Genomic DNA, 26,999 nt, shown 5'->3' with positions numbered 1-26,999 from the left:
AATTACATAAGGCTTAGTGGTTAATTGGATATGAATAATGTGAAGAATCTATGATATATCTCAAATTTCTGGCTTGGAGTAAGCAGATTCAAGGAAGTAAGATCCCAATTATTGGAGATGTTTAGGCAGAGGCTGAGGGGCCATCTCTCAGAGGTGCAATGATGAGAATCCTATCCTACAAAGCGGATTGAACTAAATTATCTGTAAGGTTCCTACCAATGCAAAGTTTCTTCATTTTTCTAATCATCTTCACTCTTTTTCCTTGAGTGCCTAGTGACTTCTGATCTGTCCCACTCCCTTGAGTGTCCCATAGTTTCCTTCCTTCTGAAAAGCAAAGCATGGGGCTGGAAAAGGATTTCTCAGTGCTGTTCTCCTGTGAAATCAGGAGAAAGGTGAGTAGCATGAGCTGGACTACACATGCAAAGCACTAGCAAGATTCTTAAGGACCACTGACCAACTCTTACACCTGTTTGGAAACCAGTGGTTTATAGTATCAAAGCATTCTTCTACCTAGTTTCTCATCTCCTTTCTTCTTTGTCTTTTTTCTTCATCAGGTTATTGTAAGGAAAAATCATTCTAAGGTCAGCTAGCGTACTTGGAAATAAAGGAATCCTTAAGAAGGCCAAAAGGTTGAGGTAATACTGTAGGAGAAATGCTCTGTTATGTCCTTTCAGGAAACTCAATCACAACAACTCACATGCAGTTGAAAATACATTCTGTAAGGCAAAAGACTTCCATTCTAAGTTCTAAAAGCCCTGTATGATTTGTGAGTGGAGGAGACCATATTACAGTTTACCCAAGCAACTATCTCGCATACCATTTTCCAGTTGGAATGGATTTTATAGTCAAGTAAATTACTGAACTTTGCCCATTCTTTTGTGTTTTATGGAGCATGTTATAAAATTTAAAAATTATTGTTTATTTACTATAATATGCCCTCAAACAGCATAATACATCAGGAATTCTCTCTCAGACTTTCTTACTGCACCAAAATTTCTTTCATGATGTCCTCAGTAAAATATATACTAATTTTTACTGATTGTGTGGTATCTGATGGCTTCTCTTCTTTATGAAGATCCATTAATCAATTAAAGTTAAATTATTTTATTTGTCTTCTCAACTATGTAGATTCTTAGCAAAACTAGAGCATTACTTCCATGAACGTTCCAAGTGCCTTACATATATTAACTCATTTCATCCTCACAAAAACCTTAGAAATTATTATCCCCATTTTTCCGATGAGGAAAATGAGGCAGAGTGCCTTGCCCAAAGTCACAGAGCCAGTAAGGATTGAACCAAGGTTGGAACCCAGTCGGTCTAAACCACTAGACTGGAACAATCATAACCACTAAATCCTTGTAAAATACTGAAGGACTGTAGCTGTCTCCCTTTTTTTTTTTTTAAGTCATCTACTTTGAGATACAAAATTTAAGACATTTTTTAAAAGATTATGATTACTTAGAGTACAAAAATACTAGGTTACAGATGCCCAGTCAGAAGATATCTTTCTTTCTACCTATTGCTTTACTTTGAAAAGTATGTGATGCTCATAAAATGTTGCCTAGTTTTCCTTAAGTGCCTAAGTGGCTGTGCTTGACTCCATAAGGCATGATACATGATTAATTGCTTCTTTGGAAAGATTTTACTGTGTGAGCAAAATAACAACTGAGTAATAGATAGAGTTGACTCCATCAGTTCTACAAACTGAGGGGTTTTTATTGTTTTAATTTTTCGCTTTGCTGTTGTTGTTATTTGTCCTAATGGAACCATTATTTTAAGTGGCATTTGGAACTTACCTTTTTTAATACTTTCAGCAAATCATTTGCATGAAATTTTGAACTACCCCTTTGGGTAATTTCTTATGATTTAAAGCCCTGGTAGCTTAAAAAACATTTTATGCATGTGTTTAAAAACTGAGAGGATACAAAACCTCTTAATGTAATAGCTTTAGATGCTTTTAAATATCCCAGAACCATTCCATAAACACCACGTTCTTTCATTCTTTTTATTTTTCAAATGAGGCAGAGGATGGATGGACTGATGGAAGAACTTGAGGGAGGAAAGTTAAGGGTTACTATCATTTTCACTGTGGAATTTGTTTCTGAAAATTACACTGTAAAGTGGGCTTAGGAAGCAGTTTAATATAGTAGGAAAAAAATGTAGGTTTGGGGCATCAGACATATTTTGTTTTATATGACAGCTGTGTCATTGACCACCTACATGATTGTGGCTCAGCCATTTACCATTCCTGAGCTTCAATTTCCTCATCGGAAATGAGGGAATAGTAACATCTGGTTTGTAGGGCTGATGGGGATAAAAGTACTTGGTACATAGAAGTGCTTAATAATTGTGAAGTTCCTTTATTTTTTCCCAAAAATACACTGTTACTTTCTCCTTCAAGTATGTTTGATGTGCTAGTCAGAAAATGTAGAATAAAGTGGAAATAATTTTAAATGTTTATTAGAAATGTTGCGTAAGCAGAACAACAAAATATAAATCCAAAAAGTTGTGAGCTGCCTACACAACTAATGACTGAAGGTGTGAAACGTGATACAGGATATAGGACCCCAAGGTGGCTAATAGGGACCAGAGGAGAGATGACAAATAATAGCAACATAACCGTGACAGACCCAGTCCCTCAGGTCTGCTAATTATAGCAAAACAACAGGACGTGGTTTGGATTTGTTTTGTACTTTCCACATTTCTCAGATAGTTCTGAAAACTAATAAGTTAAAAGGAAAGACAAACTCAACTGGAATAGGCCTTGTTTACCTTACTTCAGAACCTCCCATTAGATCTCTATCCTTGAGAGATGGTCTCATCGCCCCACTGTGGCATAACAAGAGCTATTGTGATCCAGCCGTTCCCACACAAAGCTACCAACTTAGGCAAACTATACATTTTTCTTTTCACCTTAGAGATTACTCTCCAGGGTTAATTCAGGTGCCTTTTTTTCTTGTCCTTAACATAAATAAAGCAAACTTTATTTTGTGTATAACTAGATTCTAGAGCTGCACTATCCAATATGATCAGTAGCTACTAATCACATCTGGCTATTTACATTTAAATTCATTAAAATATGAATAAAAATTTCATCACAGAAAGTTCTATTGGACAGTACTGCCTGAAAGAATCAGTTATTTGGGAGATTTGTATTGTCTTCTGTGGGCACAAAAATCATATTGGCCTTTTGCAACTTGACAGCTTCTTAAGAAGATTGCTCCAGAGAAGCTGTTTTAGATCATGAGCTCCACCTCCTCCATTCATTGACCAATGAATACAGTTTCTGCTCTACTTAAAAAAAGAGGGTTGCCCCTTACACAGTGGTGGTTTTACTCTCGGTGATGGTGACATGAGGTCAGTGAACAAACTCTGATCTATGACACCTTAATCTACCCCAAACTGAATTTAGCAGGGTATCTGCCACCCAAAATAATTTCTCAGAGAAGTGATAGTATGTTTTTTTAATCAGACCGTCAACGTTTTCCCCATGTTTCTTATGTCTATCTCAAAATGTCTAGCAGAAATATCGCTAGTTTTTTATCTGGCACACCTGACTACTTTATCAGCCTGCTAAAGTCAGTAGCTTGTAATGACTGCTCCTCTGTTGGAAATTAGTTGGCGACTTTAGCTCTTCTTCACTAGCTTTGTAACTGAGTACTCTATACATTGCTTTTTATGGAGATCTATCAAGTCTCCATTGACTTAATAGATTTTTGGCTTGCTCCTGTTCTGTGTGCCTACAACTTAGCACATTACCTAAAACATACAGTAGGTGCTAGGAATATGTTTGAATGAATGAGCCAAAAATGACTTTTGCATTTGACTTTATAAGATTACTGGGTTGGAGAAATCAAGCTGTCAGAAAAATTCATGCAGGAAAATTTTAAGTCTCAGTTTATGTGTTCTGTTAATCAGCAGTCTTTTATTTCTAATATGAGGCTTAAGCCAGGGGTTTCCTAATTAAGGACTAATACAAGCCGTACCTCAGTTTCCTTTCTACATGTCCTCACAAGAAATTGTCCCATGTCTCATCTTACTTACCTGAAGCATCTCCTTAAGGCTATACCCTTCAAACACTGAAAGAAAACACCTGAAAGTCTTCTGTCTCCAGAACTTCCTTTTGCAGTGTATTGATCATCAGTGTTAAATTTTAAGGGGTACTTAAAAGAATGTCAATACATTGCTGGCCTTGATGTTGTAATTACAGAATAATGTCATCATAAATGGCAGCTTTTTAAAAACAGTCATTCTGAAGAATACATTACCATTTGTTCATGTACTCAACAAATAATTACTGAGGAACTTCTGTGTACTAGACATTATTCCACACAGTGCAGAGTTAATGATTTGAACCAAAGATTAAAAAGAATTGCACATTCTTCAATTATCTGGATGTTTAAAAAAAATAGATTGACAATTTTGAACTTTTGTTTGAACGTTTGTTATACTTTCTAAAAATGTAATTATTTCTGTTTAAAAAGAAATAATAGGCTGTGTCCCTATCTTTTAAGTTAGCTGCATTCGCATTTAAAAGTAGTTTCCAATATACTGGAATTAGTTGGCAGAGTACAATATTCGAATTACATTGATAACTTACCCCAAATAAATAATCTCTGTTCTTGGAGAGATTTTCACTTATGAGATATTACAAAACTTGAGTCTGTACACCACTGACATTCTTTAAAATAGTATCTGTATCTCTTTATTTGAGGCTAAGCTGGAAATGGTCTTTGGAGGTCAGCTTTGTTTTATCGTTTGGCATGAAGTTGATGTCCCCTCTAGTTTGCCTGTTGGTGCTTATATTTGACCGTGATAGGACCCAGCACAGAAATAATGCTCATGTAGATTAGGACTCTTCCTCCTAAGCTGCTGTTGCCTGCTGCCATGGGATGATAAACAGTGAGTACTAGGTACAGTGAATAAGAGGCCTACTCATTTGACAAGGCTGGTGCTCAGTAGTGATGTGTGGCATCTATATTTATAAACTCCAGTGTATATTTCCCAGTTTGGAGATGATCATCATCTCTTCTTTTGTCCTCTCCCCTCCCATTCTGATCTATATTACTTATCATGAGGCTTGGAAAAACATTAGGGCTGAAGATCGAAATTACAATTTAAATAGAAAGATATATTCCATTTATTTGGGCTTTAACACTTTCATTGAGTAAACATTTGTGGAACACCAACTATCTCCTGGCAACCAGACTAGGTGTTGGAAATAGCAGTACTGTCTTCAAGGACTCTTGGTCCTTCAAAGACACACATGGAGCTGGACCCTTAAGAACCCATGTGAAAGTTGCTGTAATGCAGATATTTAAAGGCTTAATGAACTCCTCTGCCTGGAGGAGTCTAGGAGAGAGTCACTAAGATTTTGAGCAGACCTTGAAAGAGGAGTAGTTGTTTGCCAGATTAACAAGCAAGGGAGAACATTCCAGATAGAGGGAAGAGTATGTACAAAGGCCTGGAGCTTGATAGAGAAGTGAATGTTCAACTAACTACAAGTAATTAACTCAGAGTAGCTTAAGTGCAGAGTGAAAAGAGGCAGAGTCGGGCAGATGAGACAGAGTGGAAAAACAAGGCTAGATCATAAATGGTATGTGTATAGCACAATGAGTATATCTTTTGCCTAGAGGAAATGGAGAGCCACTGAAGAATTTTGAATAGAGGGACGTGATCAGGATTTTTAAAAGATGATTCTGGGACCTACTATTGGAGGCAGGGAGACCACCCAGGAGACCTTGACATTTCTGTCTTGTTGGAATAAAGAGCTAATTGTACTCATTAGCATACTGCTACTGTCCAAATGGGTCATCACTAAGTGCCTTTATTCTCTAGCACCCTAAGATTGTAGTGATTGTCAGGTCTTAAGCAAACATTTGCTGTGGTTTGTCCTTAGTGTGTCTCCTATGATAGTGCCTTTCAGTATATCTCTATAATGGTTTAGTTATTAGTTTGCATTTTTCAGTATGCAATCATCTTTAAAATGTTGATCTTATAAGTTTTAAGAGTCTTATATCAATCATTTTCCTTCTCAAGGAGTTTTAAACACCTTTTTGGCTTCTTTGAAGTAGTGTCATTAAACTATTCCCCTTTAATCCTTCGTCATTTGCTTTGCAGATGTGATATAGGGCCTTATCTCTCAGTCTGAAGAATTTTAAACAGGGGAAAAAGTAAAGAGATAGAGTGTGGAAACTCAAAAAGAGAGAACAGTAAGGTTTGAGTGTGGTTTAGTCAAACATATTTGTCCAAAAGAACTTTTTTAGTCTATAGCAAGGCAAGATTTAAAACATAATTTATTTTTTTCTGTTTAGAGAGCTAGTATGCCACAAAAACGTAGAGTATGTGATATTATATCAGGCCTGCTGAAAGCTGAGTTTTAGTGTCTGGTCCCAGAGCCTTGAGAGGAATGTACAGGATTAAAAGTTTTAAAATAAAAACAGCTGAGATACCAAGCATTTAAAACATTGACCCAGATGATTGGAATTCAGTTAGTAGAACTTGTTTTTCTTGGAGGAAAAAAATAAAAACACAAACACTTTTAGACTTGGGAGAATGGCTTGACCTACTTGCATGGGCCATGGAATGCTCATAGTTTATTTGGAAGGCAAAAGTTTTTGATTCCTATGTGGAAATCTCCTTAGCTCCCAAGAGATCGTATCCTGCTGTTTGGGAATAGAAGCCACTATTAAGTATCTTTGTTTCCTTACTGCCTTGGCTGTTCATTTTCATTTTGGAATCATGACCAACTCTGCTGACTCTCTCCTTCAGTCCAGCAGCCATTTATGGCACACCTGCTGCATGTCTCACACCACACCAGGTTCTGAGGGAATGTGACAAAAAATACACAGACGTTATAAAAGGCTAGAAATGCTATGTTAGAGAAAAAAGTGATAAGAGAACACAGAGGAAGAGGTGGTAGCTCCCAGTTTGAAAATAGGGAGTAGAGAGTGGGGAAGGCTTCAGTGGAGAAGGGCCATTTGAACTGGGCTTAGGACAGAACACCTTTAGTAAGGCAGAGATGTAAAAATAAAAACAGTGCATATCAAAGGAACAGGAAGTAAGTGATTCAAGTGGGAGGGTTGATGAGAAATAGTGGTAGATAAGACTGAGAGACTTGACCAACTTGCTGAGGAGTTTGGACTTTGTTCTATAGGTAGTGGAAAGTGGCATGATCGGCCCTCTTCCACCTCCTCTGATAAGCATTAAAGAGCTACTGATGGTGATAGACCTTATCTCACTTGCCAGTTCTGAGGTAATTTAAAAAAACAAACAAACAGAAAACACTTTTGGAATCTTCATTCCTTCCTTATCCATGATTATTTTTGTTTGTTCTAATTTGGAGAAATGGGTAGAAAATGGCACCCCATAAAGCCTCTTCTTGGGCCCATATTGGAAGGGGTGAGAATAGGTTCATGTTTCTAGTTTCTTCATTTATTTCTTCCTCCCTCCCTCCCCTCCTTCTTCCTTCCTTCTCTCCTTCCTTTCTTCCTTCATTCCACCCCCCTCTCAGCCAGACTCTTTGCTTGGTCCTAGGTTTACAAATGAAACACAATCTCTGCCCTCAATGAGAAAACCAGTAGGAAATTCAGACAGGGATACAAGGCAAATATTCTAGTCATGAGAGAGAAATGTTCACAGGCTATATCTGAGGTCCTAAGGAAGGAGAGGTGGAGTAGAGTAAGAAACTCTCCTCAGACGCAGAATGTTTAAAGATAAGAGGAGAGGGAAACCATTCCTGGAAAAGGGTCAGCCTGAGATACAGAGTATGAAGTAGCCGTGAGTCCTGAAGAAACTGCAAGCAGTTTGGTAGCTCTGACTGAAGATGCAAGGTGGAACACTACAGGACAAACAAGTATAACCAGGGCTAGGTCATGAAAAGCTTGCTTTCTGTGCTTGAGCAAAGAAAATTATGTTCTCAGGGTCAAGTCCAGATTCTCAAGGACAGCAGTTTTTAAGTAGAGGAGTGCCATGATCAGCTTTGGTGTTTAAAAAAATCTCTCTAATGGCTACTGTGGTGAGGGAGGCAAACTGGAGACAGCGATAGCAAGAGACTGTCACAGTAGTCAAGCAAGGATGATAAGGTGCTGGCGCAGTTCACTGCTTCTAACCTTCTCCATCGCACATCATCTCTGAAGGTCTGGGCCAGCAACTGGAAAATGAAGGTTTGTTACAAAGCATATTTCTCTCATCTTCCACATAAACTATGGTTCTGACTTCTCACATTAGCTGAGGCTCAATAGGGCTGGGGCAACTCTGGGAGGGAGGCCTTGTCATCACAGGAAGAGTGCAATAAATGCCAAGGCCCTACATCCTTTGTAATGTTAAGGGCACAGAGGAATGGAACGATGTGACTAAAAACTGAATTTGTGGTGGTTTCTAAGACTGGATTGTTGATTTACTTTATTGAGATATAATTTACATACCATAAAATTCACCCTTTTAGAGGTGAATTCAATGAGTTTTTGTATATTCACAAAATTTTACAGCCGTCACCATTATCTAATTCCAGAACATTTTCGTCATCCCAAACAGAATCCCACTAGCAGTTACTCTCCATTTCCATTCTCCCCTTCCACCAGTCCCTGGCAACCACTAATCTGCTTTCTGTCTCTCTGGATTTACTTGTTTCTGGAAATTTCATGTAAGTGGAATCATGCGATATGTGGTCTTTTGTGACTGGCTTCTCTCACTTAGCATAATGTTTTCAAGGTTCATACAGGTTGTAGCATATATCAGTATTTCATTTCTTTTTAGGACTGGATAATATTCTTTTGTGTGGCTATACCACGTTTTGTTTATCCATTCATCAGTTGATGGACATTTGGGTTGTTTCTACTTTTTGGTTATTATGAATAATATTGCTATGAACATTTGTGTACAACTTTTTGTATGAACATGGTTTCATTTCTCTTAGATATATCCCTAGGATTGGAAATGCTGGGTCATGTGGTACTCTATGTTTTACTTTTTGAGTAACTACTAAACTGTTTTCCAAGGTGATTGCACCATTTTAGATTCTTCCTAGGAGTGTGTGAGCATTTGAATTTCTCCATATCCTCACCAACACTTCTTCATCTTTTTTATTATAGCTAGCTTAGTGAATGTGAAGTGGTGTCTCATGGTTTTGGTTTGCATTTACCTAATGGATAGTGATGTTGAGCATCTTTCCATGTGCTTATTGGCCATTTGTATATCTTTTTTGAAGAAATGTCTATGCACATCCTTTGCCCAGTTTTAATGGGTTATTTATCTTTTTATCCTAAGAGTTATTTATAAATTCTGGATACAAGTCTCTTATTGGATATGTGATTTGCACATATTTTCTCCCAATCTGTGAATTGTCTTTTCACTTTCTTGAAGTTGTCTTTTGAAGTACGAAAGTTTTTAATTTTTAAGAATTTCAGGGGCCAGCCCCGTGGCCAAGTGGTTAAGTTCACGCACTCTGCTTCGGCGGCCCAGGGTTTCACCGGTTTGGATCCTGGGCTCAGACCTAGCACCACTCATCAAGCCACACTGAGGGAGCGTCCCACATATCACAACCAGAATGACCTACAATTAGAATATACAACTATGTACTGGAGGGCTTTGGGGAGAAGAAGAAGAGGGGAAAAAGATGAAGAAGAAGGAAAAAAAAAAGTTGAAAAAAAAGAATTTCAATTTATTCTTTCTTTTTTCGCTTTTGCTCTAAGTGTCATATCTAAGAAACCATTGCCAAACCCAAGATCAAAAAGATTTATTCCTATGTTTTCTTTTAAGAGTTTCATAGTTTTGACTCTTACATTTAGATCTTTGATAAATTTTGAGTTAATTTTTGTGTATAGAATGAAGGAGGGATTCAACTTCATTCTTTTGCATGTGGGTATCCAGTTGTCCTAGCACCATTTGTTGAAAAGACTATTGTTTCCCCATTGAATTGTGTTGGCATCCTTGTTGAAAATCAATTGACCATAATTGTAAAGGTTTATTTCTGGACTTTCAATTCTATTCCATTTGTCTATATTTCTATTCTTATATTAGTATACACAATCTTGATTACTATAGTTTTGAAGTAAGTTTTGAAATTGGGAAATATGAGTTCTCCAACTTTGTTCTTCTTTTTCAAGATTTTTTTGGGGGCTACTCTAGATCCGTTGTATTTCCATATGAATTTTAGGATCATCCTGTCAATTTCTGCAAGAAAACCAACTGGGATTTTGATAAGCATGACATTAAATCCTTAGATCAGTTTGGGGAGTGTTTCTATTTTAACATACTGAGTTTCTGATCTATGACCATTAAGATATCTTTCCATTTATTTAGGTCTTTAATTTTCTTCAGTGTGATTTGGTAGTTTTTAGTGTACAAGTCCTGACACGTCTTTTATTAAATTGATCCCTAAATACTTTATTCTTTTTGATGATATTGTAAATGGAATTGTTTTTCTTTTTTTGGATTGTTCATTGATAGTGTATAGAAATGCATATTCATCTTGTATCCTGCAACCTTGCTGAACTGCTATGTTAGTTCTAATTGGTTTTTTTTGTGGTTTCCTTAGGCTTTCCTACATACAAGATTATGTCATCTATGAATAGAGATAGTTTTACTTCTTTTCCAATCTGGATGTTTTTATTTCTTTTTCTTTTCTAATTTCCCTGGCTAAGTCCTTCAGTACAGTGTAGAATAGAAGTGACAAAAATGGAAGTCCTTGTCTTGTTCCTGATCTCTGGGTAAACATCCAGTCTTTTACCATTAAGTATGATGTTAGCTCTTGGTTTTTTGTAGGTGCCCTTTATCAGGTTGAAAATGTTCCTTCTTTTTCCAGTTTGTTCAGTGTTTTTATCATGAAAAGGTGTTGGCTTTTACCAAATGCTTTTTCTGCATCTATTGAGGTGATCGTGTGAGTTTTCCCCCTTTATTCTGTTCATGGTATATTACAGTGATTGATTTTGCAGATGTTAAACCAACCTTGAATTCCTGGGGTAAATTCAACTTTGTCATGTGTATAATCATTTTTGTATGTTGCTGGATTCAGTTTGCTAGTATTTTGTGAGGATTTTTGTTTCTACATTTATAAGGGATATTAGTCTCTAGTTTTCTCATGATGTCTTTATCTGGTCTTTATATAGTTAATATTGGCCTCATAGATTTCAAGTTGGGAAGTATTCCCTCACCTCTTGTTTTTTGGAAGAGTTTGTGAAGGATTGGTGTTAATACTTCTTTAAACATTTGGTAGAATTCATCAATCAAGCCATATGGTCCTGGACTTTTCTTTATTGGAATTTTTTAAATTACTGAGTCATTTTTTTCCCTTGTCATAGGTAGCTATACAATTTTACCACTTTTTCTCTTTTATCCCTAAATATTTATTTCTTTAGTCATTCGAGAAATATTTATCAAGCATCTATTATATACAGGCTCTGCTCTTGACATAGAGGATACAAGAGTGAATAAAACAAAAGTCCTGGCCCTCTTGGAGCTTATCATTCTCATATTCTTTCTCTCATTCTCATGCTGGCTATATATACATATTTTTTTGTTTATGTTTGTATGTAATGTAGCTCTATTCCTTGTAAAACAATATATATATTGCTTCATGCCATTGGTGGAGAAAGGGGAACCTCAGGTTTGCTGTATACATTGTCATTGTTTGTATAAACTCTTAGGTATTCTTGAAGAGAGTTCTATGCATGTTAAATGGAATATATTGTTATTACAATCATAGTTTATATTTGTCCTTACCCTTGGCATTGCTACAAGGACATGACTTTAATTTTTAAAAACACCATAATTATTCATTATCATCCTCAGGACCATCCATTACCTTCTGTTCTAATCATCAGTAGGAGCATGTATTAGTTTCCTCGGACTGCTGTAACAAAGTACCGCAAACTGGGTGGCTTAAAGCAAGAGAAATTTATTCTCTCACAGTTCTGGAGGCTGGGAATCTGAAATCAAGGTGTAAGCAAGGACATGCTCCCTCTGAGACTCTGAGTAGAATCCTTCTTTACTTCTTCCTAGCATCTATCTGGTGATAGCCATCAATCATTGGCATCCTTGGCTTGCAGCTTTGTTGCTCCAATCTCTGCCTTTGTTATCACATAGTGTTTTCCCTGTGTCTGTTTGCATATGATGTTTTCCTCTTTTTATAAGGACATCAGTCATATTGGATTAGGGCCCACCCTAATGACTTCATCTTAACTTGATTACTTCTATAAAAACTCTATTTCCAAATAAAGTCACATTCACAAGGACCAGAGAGGGATTACGACTTCAACATTTTGGGAGAGAGGACATAATTCAACCCATAACAGAGCATTATGCTTTAACTCTGAAATACTGAGTGGAGGCCCCATTTTAATAACATTACTAATTTTAATAGCTTTTATAAAAGTTTTATGGCATATTTCTCTGTCTTTAAAAAAATAATGCCCCTTCCCCATTATACAGTAAGCATGGAAGGTATCATTGATCACACATGTGTGTTTTATTTCATTCTTAGCATAAATACTACCCTGCCCTGGTGGTCTAGTGGTTAAGATTTGATGCTTTCACCACTGCACCCCAGGTTTGTTTTCCGGTTAGGGAACCACACCACCCATCTGTCAGCTGTCACACTGGGGCAGCTGCATGATGCTGAAAGCTATGCCACCAGTATTTCAGATACCAGCAGGATCACCCATCTTGAACAAGTTTCAGCAGAGCTTCCAGACTAGATAGACTAGGAAGAAGGATCTGGCCACTTACTTCTGAAAAAGTTGACCATGAAACCCCTATGAATAGCAGTGGAGCATTGTTTGAAACACCACCAGAAGGTGAGAGGATGGCGCAAAAAGATTGGGCAGGGTTCTGCTCTGCTGTACACAGGGTTGCTAAGGAGTCACAATTTACTGCACAGCACTAACAGCAAAAGCATAAATGGTAGAAAGGAGGCAGAGATGATTGGCTATCAGGCTTGTAAGAGATATTCAAAAGTCACATCTCTTAAATCATAGGTTATATGCCCCCCAAAATAAAATAGAATCACATAAGAGTTTGTGGATGATCTTTGGAACAGCTGTTGACTGCTCCTATACACTGTTGCCTTTACCACAATCACAGTAATCTTATACATAGAACAGTTTAAGCAGTGCCGGAATCTCTTTAGTGAAATAAAATAACATGGTTTATGAAATTGTATTCATATGTGTTGGATTAAAAGTGGCAAGTGCTGTATACGATGTAACATAACTTTGGAACAAAGTTAAAAGAACAAAATAGTGTCTTCTGATCACTAGTCTAGTGATCCCAGTGCTAGTTTTATTTGTTTTTAATAACACTCCCAAATATTTTCTTTATCCACAAATGCTATTATCCCTACTCTGTCACATGCAATTATTTGAGTCTCTGTCACTCCTTAGTATTCTAGTATAGTAAATACAGCACACTTAGTGGCAGGAGTGGAGAATCTGGATTTTTTTTTTTTTCCTGAGAAAGATTCACCCTGAACTAATGTCTGTTGCCAACCTTCCTCTTTTTGCTTGAGGAAGATTCACCCTGAGCTAACATCTGTGCCAGTCTTCCTCTGTTTTGTCTGTGGGTCACTGCCACAGCATGGCTGCTAATGAATAGTATAGGTCCACACCGAGGAACCAAACCCAGGCCGCCAGAGTGGAGCGTGTTGAACTTAACCACTAGGCCCTGAGGCCAGCCCCTGGATTTTTTTTTTTAAACAAAGCCCATCACCCTGTTCCTCTGGCACAGAAATGCTGAGACATTTTTCACATTTGTTGCTCCCACCAAGACTTGGATTCTTACCTTTAATGTTTAGCTATGTGTTCTTTGATTGTTTTCTTCTACTATTTTGAATGAAGGCATTGACTTCTTACAATCTCATGGCAACCTCACTTATTTCTGCTTAAGTTTCAATTATGTAACAAGAGTGAAACTTTACTTATTCTTTTTTTTCTTTTAAAATAATACAGGGCAATCTAGAGCAGCCATGATACCTCCCAAGCATCCACGGCAGCCTAAGGGAGCTTTGGATGATGCCATTGCCTTTGGTGGGAAAACTGACCAAGAAGTACCTAATGCTTCCCAACCTACACCACCCCCACTGCCAAAGAAAACGATCATAAGAGCCAATACAGAACCACTCTCCAAAGACCTCCAAAAATCCATGGAAACGAGTCTTTGTGTCTTGGCTAATCCCACCTATGATATCGACCCCAACTGGGATGCCAGCAGTGCTGGCTCTTCCATCAGTTATGAACTCAAGGGACTGGACATTGAGTCTTATGACTCCTTGGAGAGACCTTTGCACAAGGAGAGACCTGTCCCTTCAGCAGCAAACAGCATCTCCAGCTTAACTACTCTAAGTATTAAGGATAGATTTTCCAACAGCATGGAGTCCTTGTCCAGCCGACGTGGTCCCTCTTGCAGACAGGGCCGAGGCATCCAGAAGCCACAGAGACAAGCACTTTATCGAGGACTTGAGAATCGGGAAGAAGTCGTGGGTAAAATTCGAAGCCTTCATACAGATGCCTTGAAGAAACTGGCTATTAAATGCGAAGACCTCTTCATGGCTGGGCAGAAAGACGAGCTCCGTTTTGGGGTGGACAGCTGGTCGGACTTCAGGCTAACCAGTGACAAGCCATGTTGTGAGGCAGGTGATGCAGTTTACTACACAGCCTCATATGCAAAAGATCCACTTAATAGCTATGCAGTCAAGGTAAGGAAATATTATAAATCTGACTTTAACCTTATCCAAATCACTGTTATTGGGATGGGTCTGTTCTTTCCTCCATGCCTCCATTTAGCAAAAAGTTGTTGATCATCTACCTTACACCAAATATTGTAATAAGCAGGGGGCTTATTATCTAGAGGAGAAAACAGACATGTAAAGAGACAGACTTATAACACAGTATACTGAGTGCTAAGACAGAGGTAAACAGAATTCTGGGGGAGCTTAGAAGAACCTCACCCAGACTCTAGAGGTCAGAGAAGTCTTCTTAAAGTAGGTAATCCTTGAGCTGTGATTGTTTGCAAAGGCTACCTATATAAATGAGGTCTGTTAATGTGACTTCCACTCCATGTTTCTGTCTTTATTCTCTAGCAAAAAAGAGGCCCTTGTCTACCCCTGCTCTATACTCCTCTGCTTCCTGGAGAAACATTTTTATAGAGGAAGATAACCAATATTTGTTGATGTGCAGGAACTTTATTAGTGTTATATAATTTAATCTTCACATCAACTTTATGAGGTTAAGGTCTTTTTATCCATTTGACAGATGATGAAAGTAAAACTCAGAGAGGTAAGCTAACTTCCTTAGGGTCACACAGCTAGCAATTAGTAGAGCTGAGATTTAAACACAGATCTCTCTGACTCCATAGCCTACACTTTGTCCATTAGATCACATATTAATTTCTTAAATGTATTGCACCCATTCCAGACAACCTACTTTTTCAAGAGGGCTAAAATTATTAACATCAAGAATTCTTGTCCAATTATATTCTCTGTAACAGTAAGCCATAGGTTTCATCAAGGTTACAGATAAAGCATGGACTTTGTTACATTTCCATTTTCATTTGTCTCAAGGTAATTTTTTATTTCTCTTTTGATTTCTTCTTTGATCCATTGGTTGTTCAGTCATATGTTGTTTAATCTCCACATGTTTGTGAACTTTCCAGTTTTCTTCATGTAATTAATTTCTAGTTTCATACTATTGTGGTTGGAAAAGATGCTTGATGTGATTTCAGTCCTCTTAAATTTATAAAGACTTGTTTTGTGGTCTAACAGATGATCTTAGAAAATGTTCCATGTGTACTTGAGAAGAATGTGTATTCTGTTGCTTTTGAATAGAATGTTCGGTAAATATCTGTTAAGCCCATCTGGTCTAATGTGTCGATTAAGGCCAAAGTTTCTTTATTGACTTTTCTGTCTAGATAATCTATCCATTGATGTAAGTGGGAAATTAAAGTCCTCTAACTATTATTTTATTGCTGTCTGTTTCTCCCTTTAGATCTGTTAATATTTGCTTTATATATTTAGGTGCTGTTATGTTGGATACATAAATACTTACAAACATTATATCTTCTTGTTGGATTGACCCCTTTATCATTATGTAACACGCTTCTTTGTCTCTTATTACATTCTTCGTTTTAAAGTCTATTTTGTCTGATATAAGGATAGCTACTCCAGTTTCTTTTGGTTTCCATTTGCATGGAATATCTTTTTCCATCCCTTCACTTTCAGTCTGTGTGTGTCCTCACATCTAAAGGGTGTCTCTTGGGCCAACCCAGTGGTGCAGCAGTTAAGTGCACACATTCCACTTCTCAGCGGCCCAGGGTTCACCAGTTCGTATCCCGGGTGCAGACATGGCACCACTTGGCACACCATGCTGTGGTAGGTGTCCCACATACAAAGTAGAGGAAGATGGGCACGGATGTTAGCTCAGGGCCAGCCTTCCTCAGGAAAAAGAGGAAGACTGGCAGTAGTTAGCTCAGGGCTAATCTTCCTCAAAAAAAAAAAGATAAAGGGTGTCTCTTGTAGGCAGCATATAGATGGATCTTGTTTTTTTATCCATTCAGGCACTCTATCTTTGTTTTGGTTTGTTTTGGGGTTTTTTTGTTTTTTTGGTGAGGAATATTGGCCCTGAGATAACATCTGTTGCCAATCTTCCTCTTTTTGCTTGAGGAAGATTGTCACTGAGCTAACATCTGTGACAGTCTTCCTCTATTTTGTATGGGGATGGTGCCACAGCATGGCTTGATGAGCGGTGTGTAGGTCTGTGCCTGGGATCTGAACTGGCAAACCCCAGGCTGCCAAAGCGGAGTGCACAAACTTAACCATTACACCACCAGGCCGGCCCCCACTCTATGTTTTTGACTGGAGAATTTAGTCCATTTACATTTAAAGTAGTTATTGATAGGTATGTGCTTATTGCCATTTTGTTAGTTGTTTTCTGGCTATTTTTGTAGTTCTCTGTTCCTTTTTTCTTCTCTTGCTCTCTTCCTTTGTGGTTTGATGACTTTCATTAGTGGTATGCTCAGATTCTTTCCTATTTATCTTTTGTGTATTTACTATAGGTTTTTGCCGAAGGTTACCACGAGGCTTATGTATAACAACTTGTATCTATAACAGTCTATTTTAAGTTGATAATAACTTAAGTTTGATCCTATTGTAAAAGTCAACATTATTACCATCCTATGTTTTATGTTTTGATGTCACATTTTACATCTTTTTAACTTGTATATTCCTTAACTAAGTGTTGTAATCATAGTTATTTTTACTAGTTTTGTCTTTTAACCTTCATACTAGCTTTATAAGTGATTGATCTGCTACTTTTACTGTGTATTTACTTTTCCAGTGAGATCCATTCTTTCATATGTGTTCTTGTTACGAATTAGTGGACTTTCTTTTCAGTTTAAAGAAGTCCCTTTAACATTTCTTGTAAGACTGGTTTGGTGATGATGAACTCCTTTAGCTTTTGTCTGGAAAACTCTTTATCTCTCCTTCACGTCTGAATGATAACTATGCCAGGTAGAGTGTTCTTGGAAGTTTTTTTCTTTCAACACTTTGAATATATCATGCTGCTCCCTCTGGCCTGTAAAATTTCTGCTGAAAAATCTGCTGATAGTCTTGTGAGGGTTCCCTTGTATGTAAAAAGATATTTTTCTCTTGCTGATTTAATATTCTATCCTTATTCTAACTTTTTTATTTTATTTTATTTTGAGAAACATTGGCCCTGAGCTAATATCTGCCACCAATCCTCCTCTTTTTGCTGAGGAAGACTGGCCCTCAGCTAATATCCGTGCCCATCCTCCTCCACTTTGTATGTGGGATGCCTGCCACAGTGTGGCTTGCCAAGCGGTGTATAGGTCTGCACCTGGATTTCGAACTGGCGGACCTCAGGCCACCAAAGCCGAATGTGTGAACTTAACCTCTGTGCCCAGGCTGGCCCCCCTTGTCTCTAACTTTTGACATTTTAATTATAATGTGTCTTGGTGTGGGTCTCTTTGGGTTCCTCTTATTTGAAACCATCTGGGCTTCCTGGATCTGAATGTCTGTTTTCTTCTCCAGGTTAGGGAAATTTTCAGCCATTGTTTCTTCAAATAGGATTTCTACCCTTTTCTCTCTCTGTTCTCCTTCTGAAAGCCCTATGATGCAAATATTAATCTGTTTGATGTTGTCCCACAAGATCCTTAAGCTGTCTTCACCTTTTCTCCCTTTTTCTTTATTTTTTGCTACTCTGATTCAGTGAGGTCCACTGCATTGTCTGCCAGTCAACTGATCCTTTCTTCTGCTTCTTCTAGTCTGTTGAGCCCTTCTAGTGTGTTTTCCAGTTCAGTTATTGTATTATTCAGCTCTGTGACTTCTATCTGGTACTTTCTTATATTTTCCATCTTTTTGTTGAAGTTTTCCCTGTGTTCATCCATTCTTCTCCCAGTTCAGTGAGCATCACCATGACCATTACTTTGAACTCTTTATCTGGTAAATTACTTATCTCCATTTCATTAAGCTTTTTTCCTGAGGTTTTATCTTGTTCTTCCATTTTGAACATATTCCTTTGTTTTTTCATTTTGCTTGACTCTCTGTATTGGCTTTTATACACTAGATGAAACTCACCTCTCCCAGTCTTACAGTAGTGGCCTCATGTAAGAGATGAAACTTGTTGGTCAGCCCTGCCTCAGTTCTTGGTTGTCTCTCAAGCTTTTGTGCTTGTCCAAGCAGCCTGCAATGTTTTTAATAGCTCCCAGTAGTTGAGGATGTGCCAAGACCTATCAGTGTCCCAAAGGGGAGGATCTCAGCACCTAGATTCAGGCTGACTGGAAGCCGGACCATCAGGCGTCAGCTTTTAAAAGTATGTAAATATATACAGTCCTATGGGACCACAGCAGAGGCCCTGCTGGCCAGGAAAGCCAAGCAATCTGGAGGTGTCCCCGAGGGCGCCATCACAGAAATCGGGGCTCCAGACAAGTGTATAAGCTCTTTTCAGGGTGGTACCCATGAGCTGGATCAAGACAGAGGGAGAGCACCAAGGTGGTGTCCACTGCCTATGTTCCTTGAGAGAAGCTCCATAGGCCACCATATGTGTCAAACCTGAAGCCTACCCTTCAGGCCAAAGTTCCAGGTCAAGCAAAGAGGCCTCCTTTATGGAAATACTGGGGAGTGAGCCCCAGACCACTCTCTGTGCAGTGCCCTGGGAGTGGTAGTCTGCCAAGAGCCTTGATTGCCACAGTCCCATGGGACCCAGGAATGCAAGCCCCCCTAGCAACCAGAGCCAGGCAATCAAGGGGCTTCCCCTCAGCAGCAGCTGCAAAAATTGAGACACCAGACAGAAAAGCCAGGTCACAGACCCAGGTAAAGCTCCTTTCCGAGAAACACTGGCCCTCTGGAGTGCATCAGAGGGTGAGTGAGAAGATAGCACCCACCCTCTAAGGTCTCTGGAAAAGATTACCATCATCCCCAAGGTGTATGTTTAATTAGAAGCCTGCCCCTTAGGCCACAGTCATGATAATTAGCTAATAGCCCTCCACAGAAAGATCTAGCTGCTGGGTCTGTCACTTCTTACTGTGCCCTGAGGGTGGTAGCTATTTAAGATTTCTTTCTCCACTGGTTCCAGTCTTATAAGACCCATGATAATAAGCCCCACTGGCCACCAGAGCCAGGTGATATAGAGGTGTACCCTGGCAGCAGTCACAAAAATCAGGGTGCCAGACAGGGGTGTGAGCTCCTTTCTGGGTGACACTGATTATTATAGTCCCATGGGACCTGGAACATAAGCTCCCCTGGCCTCCAGAGCCAGACGATCAAGAGGCATCCCCTCGGCGACAGCTTCTTGTAAAATTGACTTCCGGAGGTACTGGTGCTCTGAAGCACAGCAAAGGCAGAACACAAGAATGGCACCCACCAGTCTCTGTCCTGGAGAGTGTTCCAGCAGCTCCTAGAATAGTGTGTTAAATTAGATGCCTGTCCCTCAAGCTGCCTCTTTAATATAAGCAGGTGAGCCTTCGCTTTAAGTCTGGGCACATTGGCTGCCTCTGAACTGGGCCCTGCGGCAGGTAAGTTCCAGCACATGGGCCTTTTAACAGCGCTTTCTTAGATCGCTATGGTTTCATGGGCCTTGGACCGTGAACCCCATTGGTTTTCAAAACTGGATGTTTTGCAGGCTCATCTCTCAAGTGAATGTCTTAAAAGTTGGGATGCCTGATGTGAGTGGGATTTGAACCCTTGGCTCCTCAGGAAGAAGCTCTGGGTTTGGGGTTCCCTCCCCTACCAGTTATGGGATACTGCACCTAGGGGTGGGGTTTGTGGTGAGTTTATGTCCCAGCCTCTCCTACTAACTTCAGTGTGGTTTTCTCCTTGTTTGCCAGATGTGTAGTCATCCTCTGCCAGCCTTTAGGGGTTTTTGTTTTGTTTTGTTTTGTTTTGTTTTGTTTTGTTTTGTTTTGTTTTTGAGAAAGATTAGCCCTGAGCTAACTGCTGCCAGTCCTCCTCTTTTTGTTGAGGAAGACTGGCCCTGAGCTAACATTTGTGCCCATCTTCCTCTGCTTTATATGTGGGATGCCCACCACAGCATGGCTTTTGCCAAGCGGTGCTGTGTCCGCACCCAGCGAACCCCAGGCCACCAAAGTGGAACGTGCAAACTTAACTGCTGCCACAGGGCGAGCCCCTAGGGTTTTTTAAAGAGGAAAGTGTTCCATATGTAGCTGTAGACTCAGTGTGTCTGTGGGAGTTGAGTTCAGAATTTTCCTACAGCACCCTCTTGAACCAGAACCCAATAAAGCATGGACTTTGAAGTCCAAAAGATCTGGGTCCAAATCTTGTCTCTGTGACTTAGTAGCTTTGTCGTAAATTGCTACTCTGAGTGAGTCTCAATTTCCCCAGCTTTAAAAAGGGATAGTAATGGTACCCATCTTATGGGGCTATTTGGCTAAAAGAGAACAAAATGTCCCTGATAAGTATTCACTTCTTTTGCTATTCTTTAGCATTTTCCCTAGGTTACTTTAGGAGAGTAACAATCTTTGAGCCTCAATTTCCTGTTCTTTCAGGTTTTTACAGTGATAATCCACCTACTTTGTGGGACTGAGGTTAGGATCAAGTGAGATAATGCATGGGAAAGGATTTTTAAAAACACAAAGCTCAGGGGCCAGCCCCGTGGCCGAGTGGTTAAGTTCCTATGCTCTGCTGCCACAACCCAGGGTTTCACTGGTTCAGATCCTGGGCACGGACATGGCACCACTCATCAGGCCACGCTGAGGCAGCATCCCACATGCCACAACTAGAAGGACCCACAACTGAAATATACAACTATGTACTGGAGGGATTTGGGGAGAAAAAGCAGGAAAAAAAAAAAAAGAAGATTGGCAACAGTTGTTAGCTCAGGTGCCAATCAAAAAGAAAAAAAATACCGCCACAAAGCTCTGTGTAAATTTGAAGTAATGTTCTCCATTCCCATAGTCCCTTTTTACTGATTCTGTTTACTGGTTCAAAACGAATTAGCAGATCTAAATGACTTTTAGGTGTTAATTTGACTTAGAAAGATCAGATAGTATCTTGGTAAATTAATGGACAAGGTAAATGATTGCCTTACCTGTCTATGGAGACAGAATACGTATTTGGACCAGACCTTCAGCTCCTGCTCTCTGCAGTTGCAACACCTGCACCACTTAACTGTCTGGTGGCACTGTGGAGTGACCCTGTGCCCCAGGCCACACTTTTTAAATTAAACTGAGAAGTAAACCGGAGAGGGGGGATCTGGATTTGAGTTAATACATTATTGTTGAGTCTAAAAAGGCATTTTGAGATTCTGTGTAGCAATAAAAAGCTGTTCTATCAATTGGGGTAGGGGCCTCACCTATCTTAGGCCTTTATTGCTACAAAGTCTCCAAAGCAGGATGAGTATCTCTTTCAGAAAGGAGCATTGAGCATCTCTGTTCTTTCAAAGCACTTGAGAAGAAGGGCTTGACTAACTTTATGTATTGTTACTATGCAATCTTGTCTCTCCCAAATCAATAGTCTTGATATTGATTTCTTTGCTTGTAATGATGCAAAAGCAATCTCCAAGGAACAGATGGCAAGTGATTTTATACTGGGAGTTGTTGGCAGGTTTGGGAAAAGATGTTTTACACTAAATGGCAAATATAAATGTCTCTTTGAAGACCCTCTGGGCCTTTCTAGAAGTACCCCATTGATTGTACAACCTTAGGAAAGAAACTACTAGGACAATGTGAGCCCTACCTTTGCAGAGATAAGCAAAAGAGACCAGCAGTTGGCTCACACAAACAACTTTTTACTGTTTGTCTTCTTAAAATATCCTTTCCTATACTAATGGAATTTAAATTAGGCTAACAGGTGGTGACAGTCTCTTGAAAAGACTAAAAGATCTTTAAAATGTTGCAAAGGGAAGTCAGTGCTAGAATTTAGCAATTTGAAAGTCAAAGGATACTACCCCTTAACTACCAAATCCACTTCAGTGATAGAGTGCTAAGAGCTTTACTTTGGGTGTTGTCTTAGTTTGTTCAGGCTTCCTAACAAAATACCACAGACTGGATGGCCTAAACCACGGAAATTTATTTTCTCCCGGTTTTGGAAAGGAGGACTCTTTTCTAGTCTTGTAGACAGCCACCTTCTTGCTGTCCTCACGTGGGGTGTTAGGGGATGGGAGAGAAAGTATGTCCACATTAGGGGTTAGGGTGTCAACATACGAATTTTGGGAGGACACAATTTAGTTCATAGCTTTATTCTGTTTTTCATTCAATGTGAATAGTTTTATTTTATTGGTCTTAAACTAAAAGATATCACAACACAGAATAAAGAAAAGTAGATTTGGAGTCAACTGACATGGGTCGAAATCTGAATCTATCACTGTGTATCCCCAAGGAAGTCATGTAATCTCTCTTGGTTTTCACCTGAATGGATACCAACTGCCCTGCCTACTTCACGAAATTGTTATAATGTATATATGTCTGTATAGTAAAACTGCTTTTGTAAACTATAAAAGTACATATAAAATTTTTTAAAATATAATACTGTTATGAATAATGGAAAATTACTGCTCACCATTCTTTAGATCACTCACTAGTATTATTATTTAATATTAGGCACTAGCCTGAGCATATTTAGATAGGTTCTGCACGTAGATATTTTCTTTCCCATTACTTCAAAGATGTAAACATCTTTCCTTAAAATTATGAGAGAAAGCTACTAAATGCTAACATCCTCAAGAATTTTAGCACTGCAAAAGATTGAAAACAAACTAATTGCCTGATAATAAGGAAACAATTTAATAAATTATGGTACATCAGCCCAATGGAATGTTTGCAGCCATTAAAAATGGTAATTTTGAAGACTATATAAAATCATGGAAAACATTTTTTGTAAAATGTCACCTGAAAATAGCGAAATACCAAATAGTGTGATCCTAAGTTTTTAAAAATTAACTCCCAGGGGCTGGCCCCGTGGCTGAGTGGTTAAGTTCAGTGTGCTCCACTTCGGCAGCCTCGGTGCAGACCTATACCACTCAACAGTAGCCATGCTGTGGCAGTGACCCACAAACAAGATAGAGGAAGATTGTCACAGATGTTAACTCAGGGTGAATCTTCCTCAAGCAAAAAGAGGAAGACTGGCAACAGATATTAGCTCAGGTCTATTCTTCATCAGCAAACAAAAAAAAGAAAAATTGACTTATAAAATGGTAATATGCAAATAATTCCTATGTTAGAGTAGTGATATAGATGATTTTGATTTTGTTTTGAAAAAGGATATCATAATGTCTTTGGTGGAAAAGCTAAGGAATTGGAGGTTTTGGATCATTTGACACTGAACTTCTTGAAGGCTGGTATCCTGAGTTATTCATCTCCATATTCCCATCCTCTAGCACAAATTATAACTAGCTCCTGTTTAATGCTATTGGCTTTTCACCCAGTAGTTCCTCTGTCTGGGCTGCTCTTCTAGGCAGAGCATTGTCATCTGCAGGTGACCAATTTCAGAATCACCTGAGGGGTCCTCATTAAAAATTTAGTTTCCTCAGCATCATCCCATACCTACAGAATCAGAATCTCTGGAAGTAAGGCCTGGAAACTACATTGTTAGCATGCACCCCTAGGTGCTTTTGAATTTTTAAGCACTATTGACATAGTGGTTAAGAATTTGGGCTTTTAAGTCAGACGGACCTGGGTTTAACTTTGTGCTTTAGCAACTTATTAGCTGTGTTACCTTGGCCCAGATACTTAGCTTTTCTAAGCCTGTGTCTTTATCTGTAAAATGGAGAAAATATTTTATTCTTCTTAAAGCCATTGTGAAAAATCACAGAAGTTGATATGTACATAGTGATGTATATAGTGCCCAGAGTACCGTTTGGTATTCAGTAAATGGTAGCTATTTATTCTTCTACTCTCTTCTCATGTACCTAGAAATCTCCTATGTTTTCTTAAAGAATCCAGCTCTTTGCATTTCCTTCTCTAATCTTCTGAGAACATGTTGATGGCTCCTCTTTGTGTCCCCACTCAATACCTAGTGGATTTCTCTGTCACTGCGCTTTCATGCTACTCTTGTGCAGTTATACACTACCACCATTACACAACTAAGGTGATGTGCCTCCCTTCCCTCTGTTGTACTTGAGCTTCCCCATGGGAGGGACCATGGCTTATCAATCCTTATACCACTATATTATTATTCTAATATCCTTAGCATTAGATAGCATTATATACTATCTAATACAGTATTGTGTACATAGTGAGTATTCAATAAATATTTCTTGACCTTTCAACAAACATTTACTGTGTAAAATATTGTGATATCTGTGTGGGTCTGCAGAAATACATATAAATAAGACAAAGGCATTGTTCTCAAGGAGTTTATATTCCAGTGGGAAAGACAAAGGCATAAATAACTCTTAAGACAGATTATAATGAAGATTCAGAGTGGTATGCAGAGATGTAAAGATGAATGGAAATTAATGAATGAAAGAGGTCGTTAACACTTATCTCAGGACCAGTAAAAAAGGGCCTCTTGTGCCTAGTTCACACTATTCTTTATGGTAAATACAGTGCATGGAGAGAATAGTAGAAAATTAGGGTATGGAGAGATTTGGGACCAAAATTAGAGGCTTTGAATGATGAGCTTAAGAGGTTAGACTTTATTTTGTGTTTTATGGGAAGCCTCTAGGGATTTTTAAACAGAGGGATAACATAAGATTAATGACTTTGGAAGAAAACTGTGGTGGAAGAGTCTAGAAGGACAGGAAGCAGGGAAAGCACTCAATATGCTATAGCAATAGTCTAGATAAATAATAATGAGACCCTGAAATAGGACAGCAGAAAAGAAGGGGCAGGTGATTAAAAAAAAAAAAAAAAAAACTGAGGCAGGCAGTAGACCATGTCGGTGAGTGGCTGGATGTAGGATAAGAGCAGTGTTGCTAAAATTTCAAGAAGGAACAACCCCAGGAGGATAGTGATGCCATTAACTAGAATATGAATCAGAAAGATGAGCTCTCTGTGGAGAATGCCCTTGGGACAGCCAAGTCGAGAGAAACCCTGTTGCCAGATAAAAATGTGGATTAGGTACCCAGAAGAGAGGTCAAGCCCAGAAATATGGTTACTCAGTCCTCTCATAGGCTTGACTTAGTTCAAACTGTGGGAATTTACAAGAATATAGCAGCAGGTCTGCCAATTGGGGAAAGGCCGACATATCTAAGTGACCCAAAGCAGGAGCGTTTGGAAAAGAAGTAGCAAAGAGCAAGGACCTACAGATCAGAGAGTCCGAGGCTGCAGAGTCCAAGGTTGCAGAAGGCTTGAGCAGAAGGAGGAAAAGACAGGTAAATCTCAAGAAAATACAGTGGCGGTAATAGTAAGAGCAGATATCAGATGCAGCGAGTTAGAGGGAGTATAGAATGTGGAGTCTGTGGAAGCAGTGAGCACAGTCTACTTTCTAAGTGTTTGGTGAAGGAAAGGCCAAATTGGTGCCCAGACAATATTTAACCTTCAATTTCTGTTTCTATCTCACTCGTGTCTCCTTTTATCCCCTCATCACCATTTGATGAGCTACCACCTAGCAGATCGGACCATCTGTCTCTGCAGGCTGCATATTGGCTGGCCTCTAGCCCTTAACTTCTCTGCTCTCTAAATAAAACTTAACATACAGTTAAGCATGAACTTAAAACTTCCCTGCTCTAAATAACATCTACCTTGCTTTTTCCCCCTTTCAAGGAATCTCAATAGCCACTTAGCAAACACATAATCCTCAAAGTAGACTCAAGTCAACTTTAGAAGGGCAGGCATTCATCATTCTACACAGGAGGAAACTGAGGCCAGAGAAGAACAATTACTTTTGCACAGGGTCACCAGCTTCATGGCAGGCTGCCTCCTGACTCCTATGTGGAACCTGTCCTATTACACCATACCTGAGTCAATCACCTGGCCCTGCTGTACCTCAGTGTTATCCCTGAATGGACAAATGACAGAGACAGCCTTTTGCCTAGAAGCAGAGTGGACAGTTGTTAAAATTATGGCCCAGTCTCAGGGGAATGCTCTTTTTTTCACTGCTCTTATGAGATCATTTTATAACAAATGCTGCTATGTGAGACCATGTAAGAAACTTGGATGAAATTACTTTGAGGAAGATGATGAAAATTTCACATAAGCAAAAAGCATAAATTTTTGACTTATTTTTCCAACAGTTCCAAATTTAGGGTAGTAGATATCTTCTCTTTTTACGGTAGTCCAGGTCTTTGTTCTCAAGGATGGAACACACAATGCTCAGTGAAGATGTACACGTCCCTGTTACAGCAGGCTGCTTCCTTTCTTCCAGCTATGCCAAGAATCTTGTTAAAAGCTTGTAATAAAGTAGAGATTAACTGTGGAGACCAGCATCTTTTATTGCATTTTGACTCCAGAGTCTCTGTTTATCTCATTTGGGTGGTTGCTGAGAAAGCAAGACACTAAATGAAAAAGCATTAACAGGAATAACTGTGATTGGTAGGAATTTACAACTAGTTTAAACTATAGACACAGGCAATTAATTATTGGCTTAGTGACAAGGA

The 26,999-nt window shown here is 39.0% G+C and overlaps 1 protein-coding gene across 6 annotated transcripts in view; it reads left to right on the top strand.

The window, feature by feature from the left end:
* Positions 1–26,999, top strand: part of PEAK1 (pseudopodium enriched atypical kinase 1) — a 296,044-nt gene that overhangs the window by 255,003 nt on the left and 14,042 nt on the right. For all 6 annotated transcript variants that reach the window (XM_023653109.2, XM_023653081.2, XM_070232875.1 and 3 more), the window contains one exon: positions 13,944–14,689. In XM_023653109.2, coding sequence (XP_023508877.2) covers positions 13,944–14,689 — 746 coding nt within the window. The remainder of the gene's footprint in view (positions 1–13,943; positions 14,690–26,999) is intronic.

The sequence above is a fragment of the Equus caballus genome, chromosome 1 (genome assembly GCF_041296265.1).
Source record: "Equus caballus isolate H_3958 breed thoroughbred chromosome 1, TB-T2T, whole genome shotgun sequence".
NCBI classification, from domain to species: domain Eukaryota; kingdom Metazoa; phylum Chordata; class Mammalia; order Perissodactyla; family Equidae; genus Equus; species Equus caballus.
Note: the sequence above shows the minus strand (reverse complement) of the source record. Positions and strands in the feature narration are given on the sequence as shown.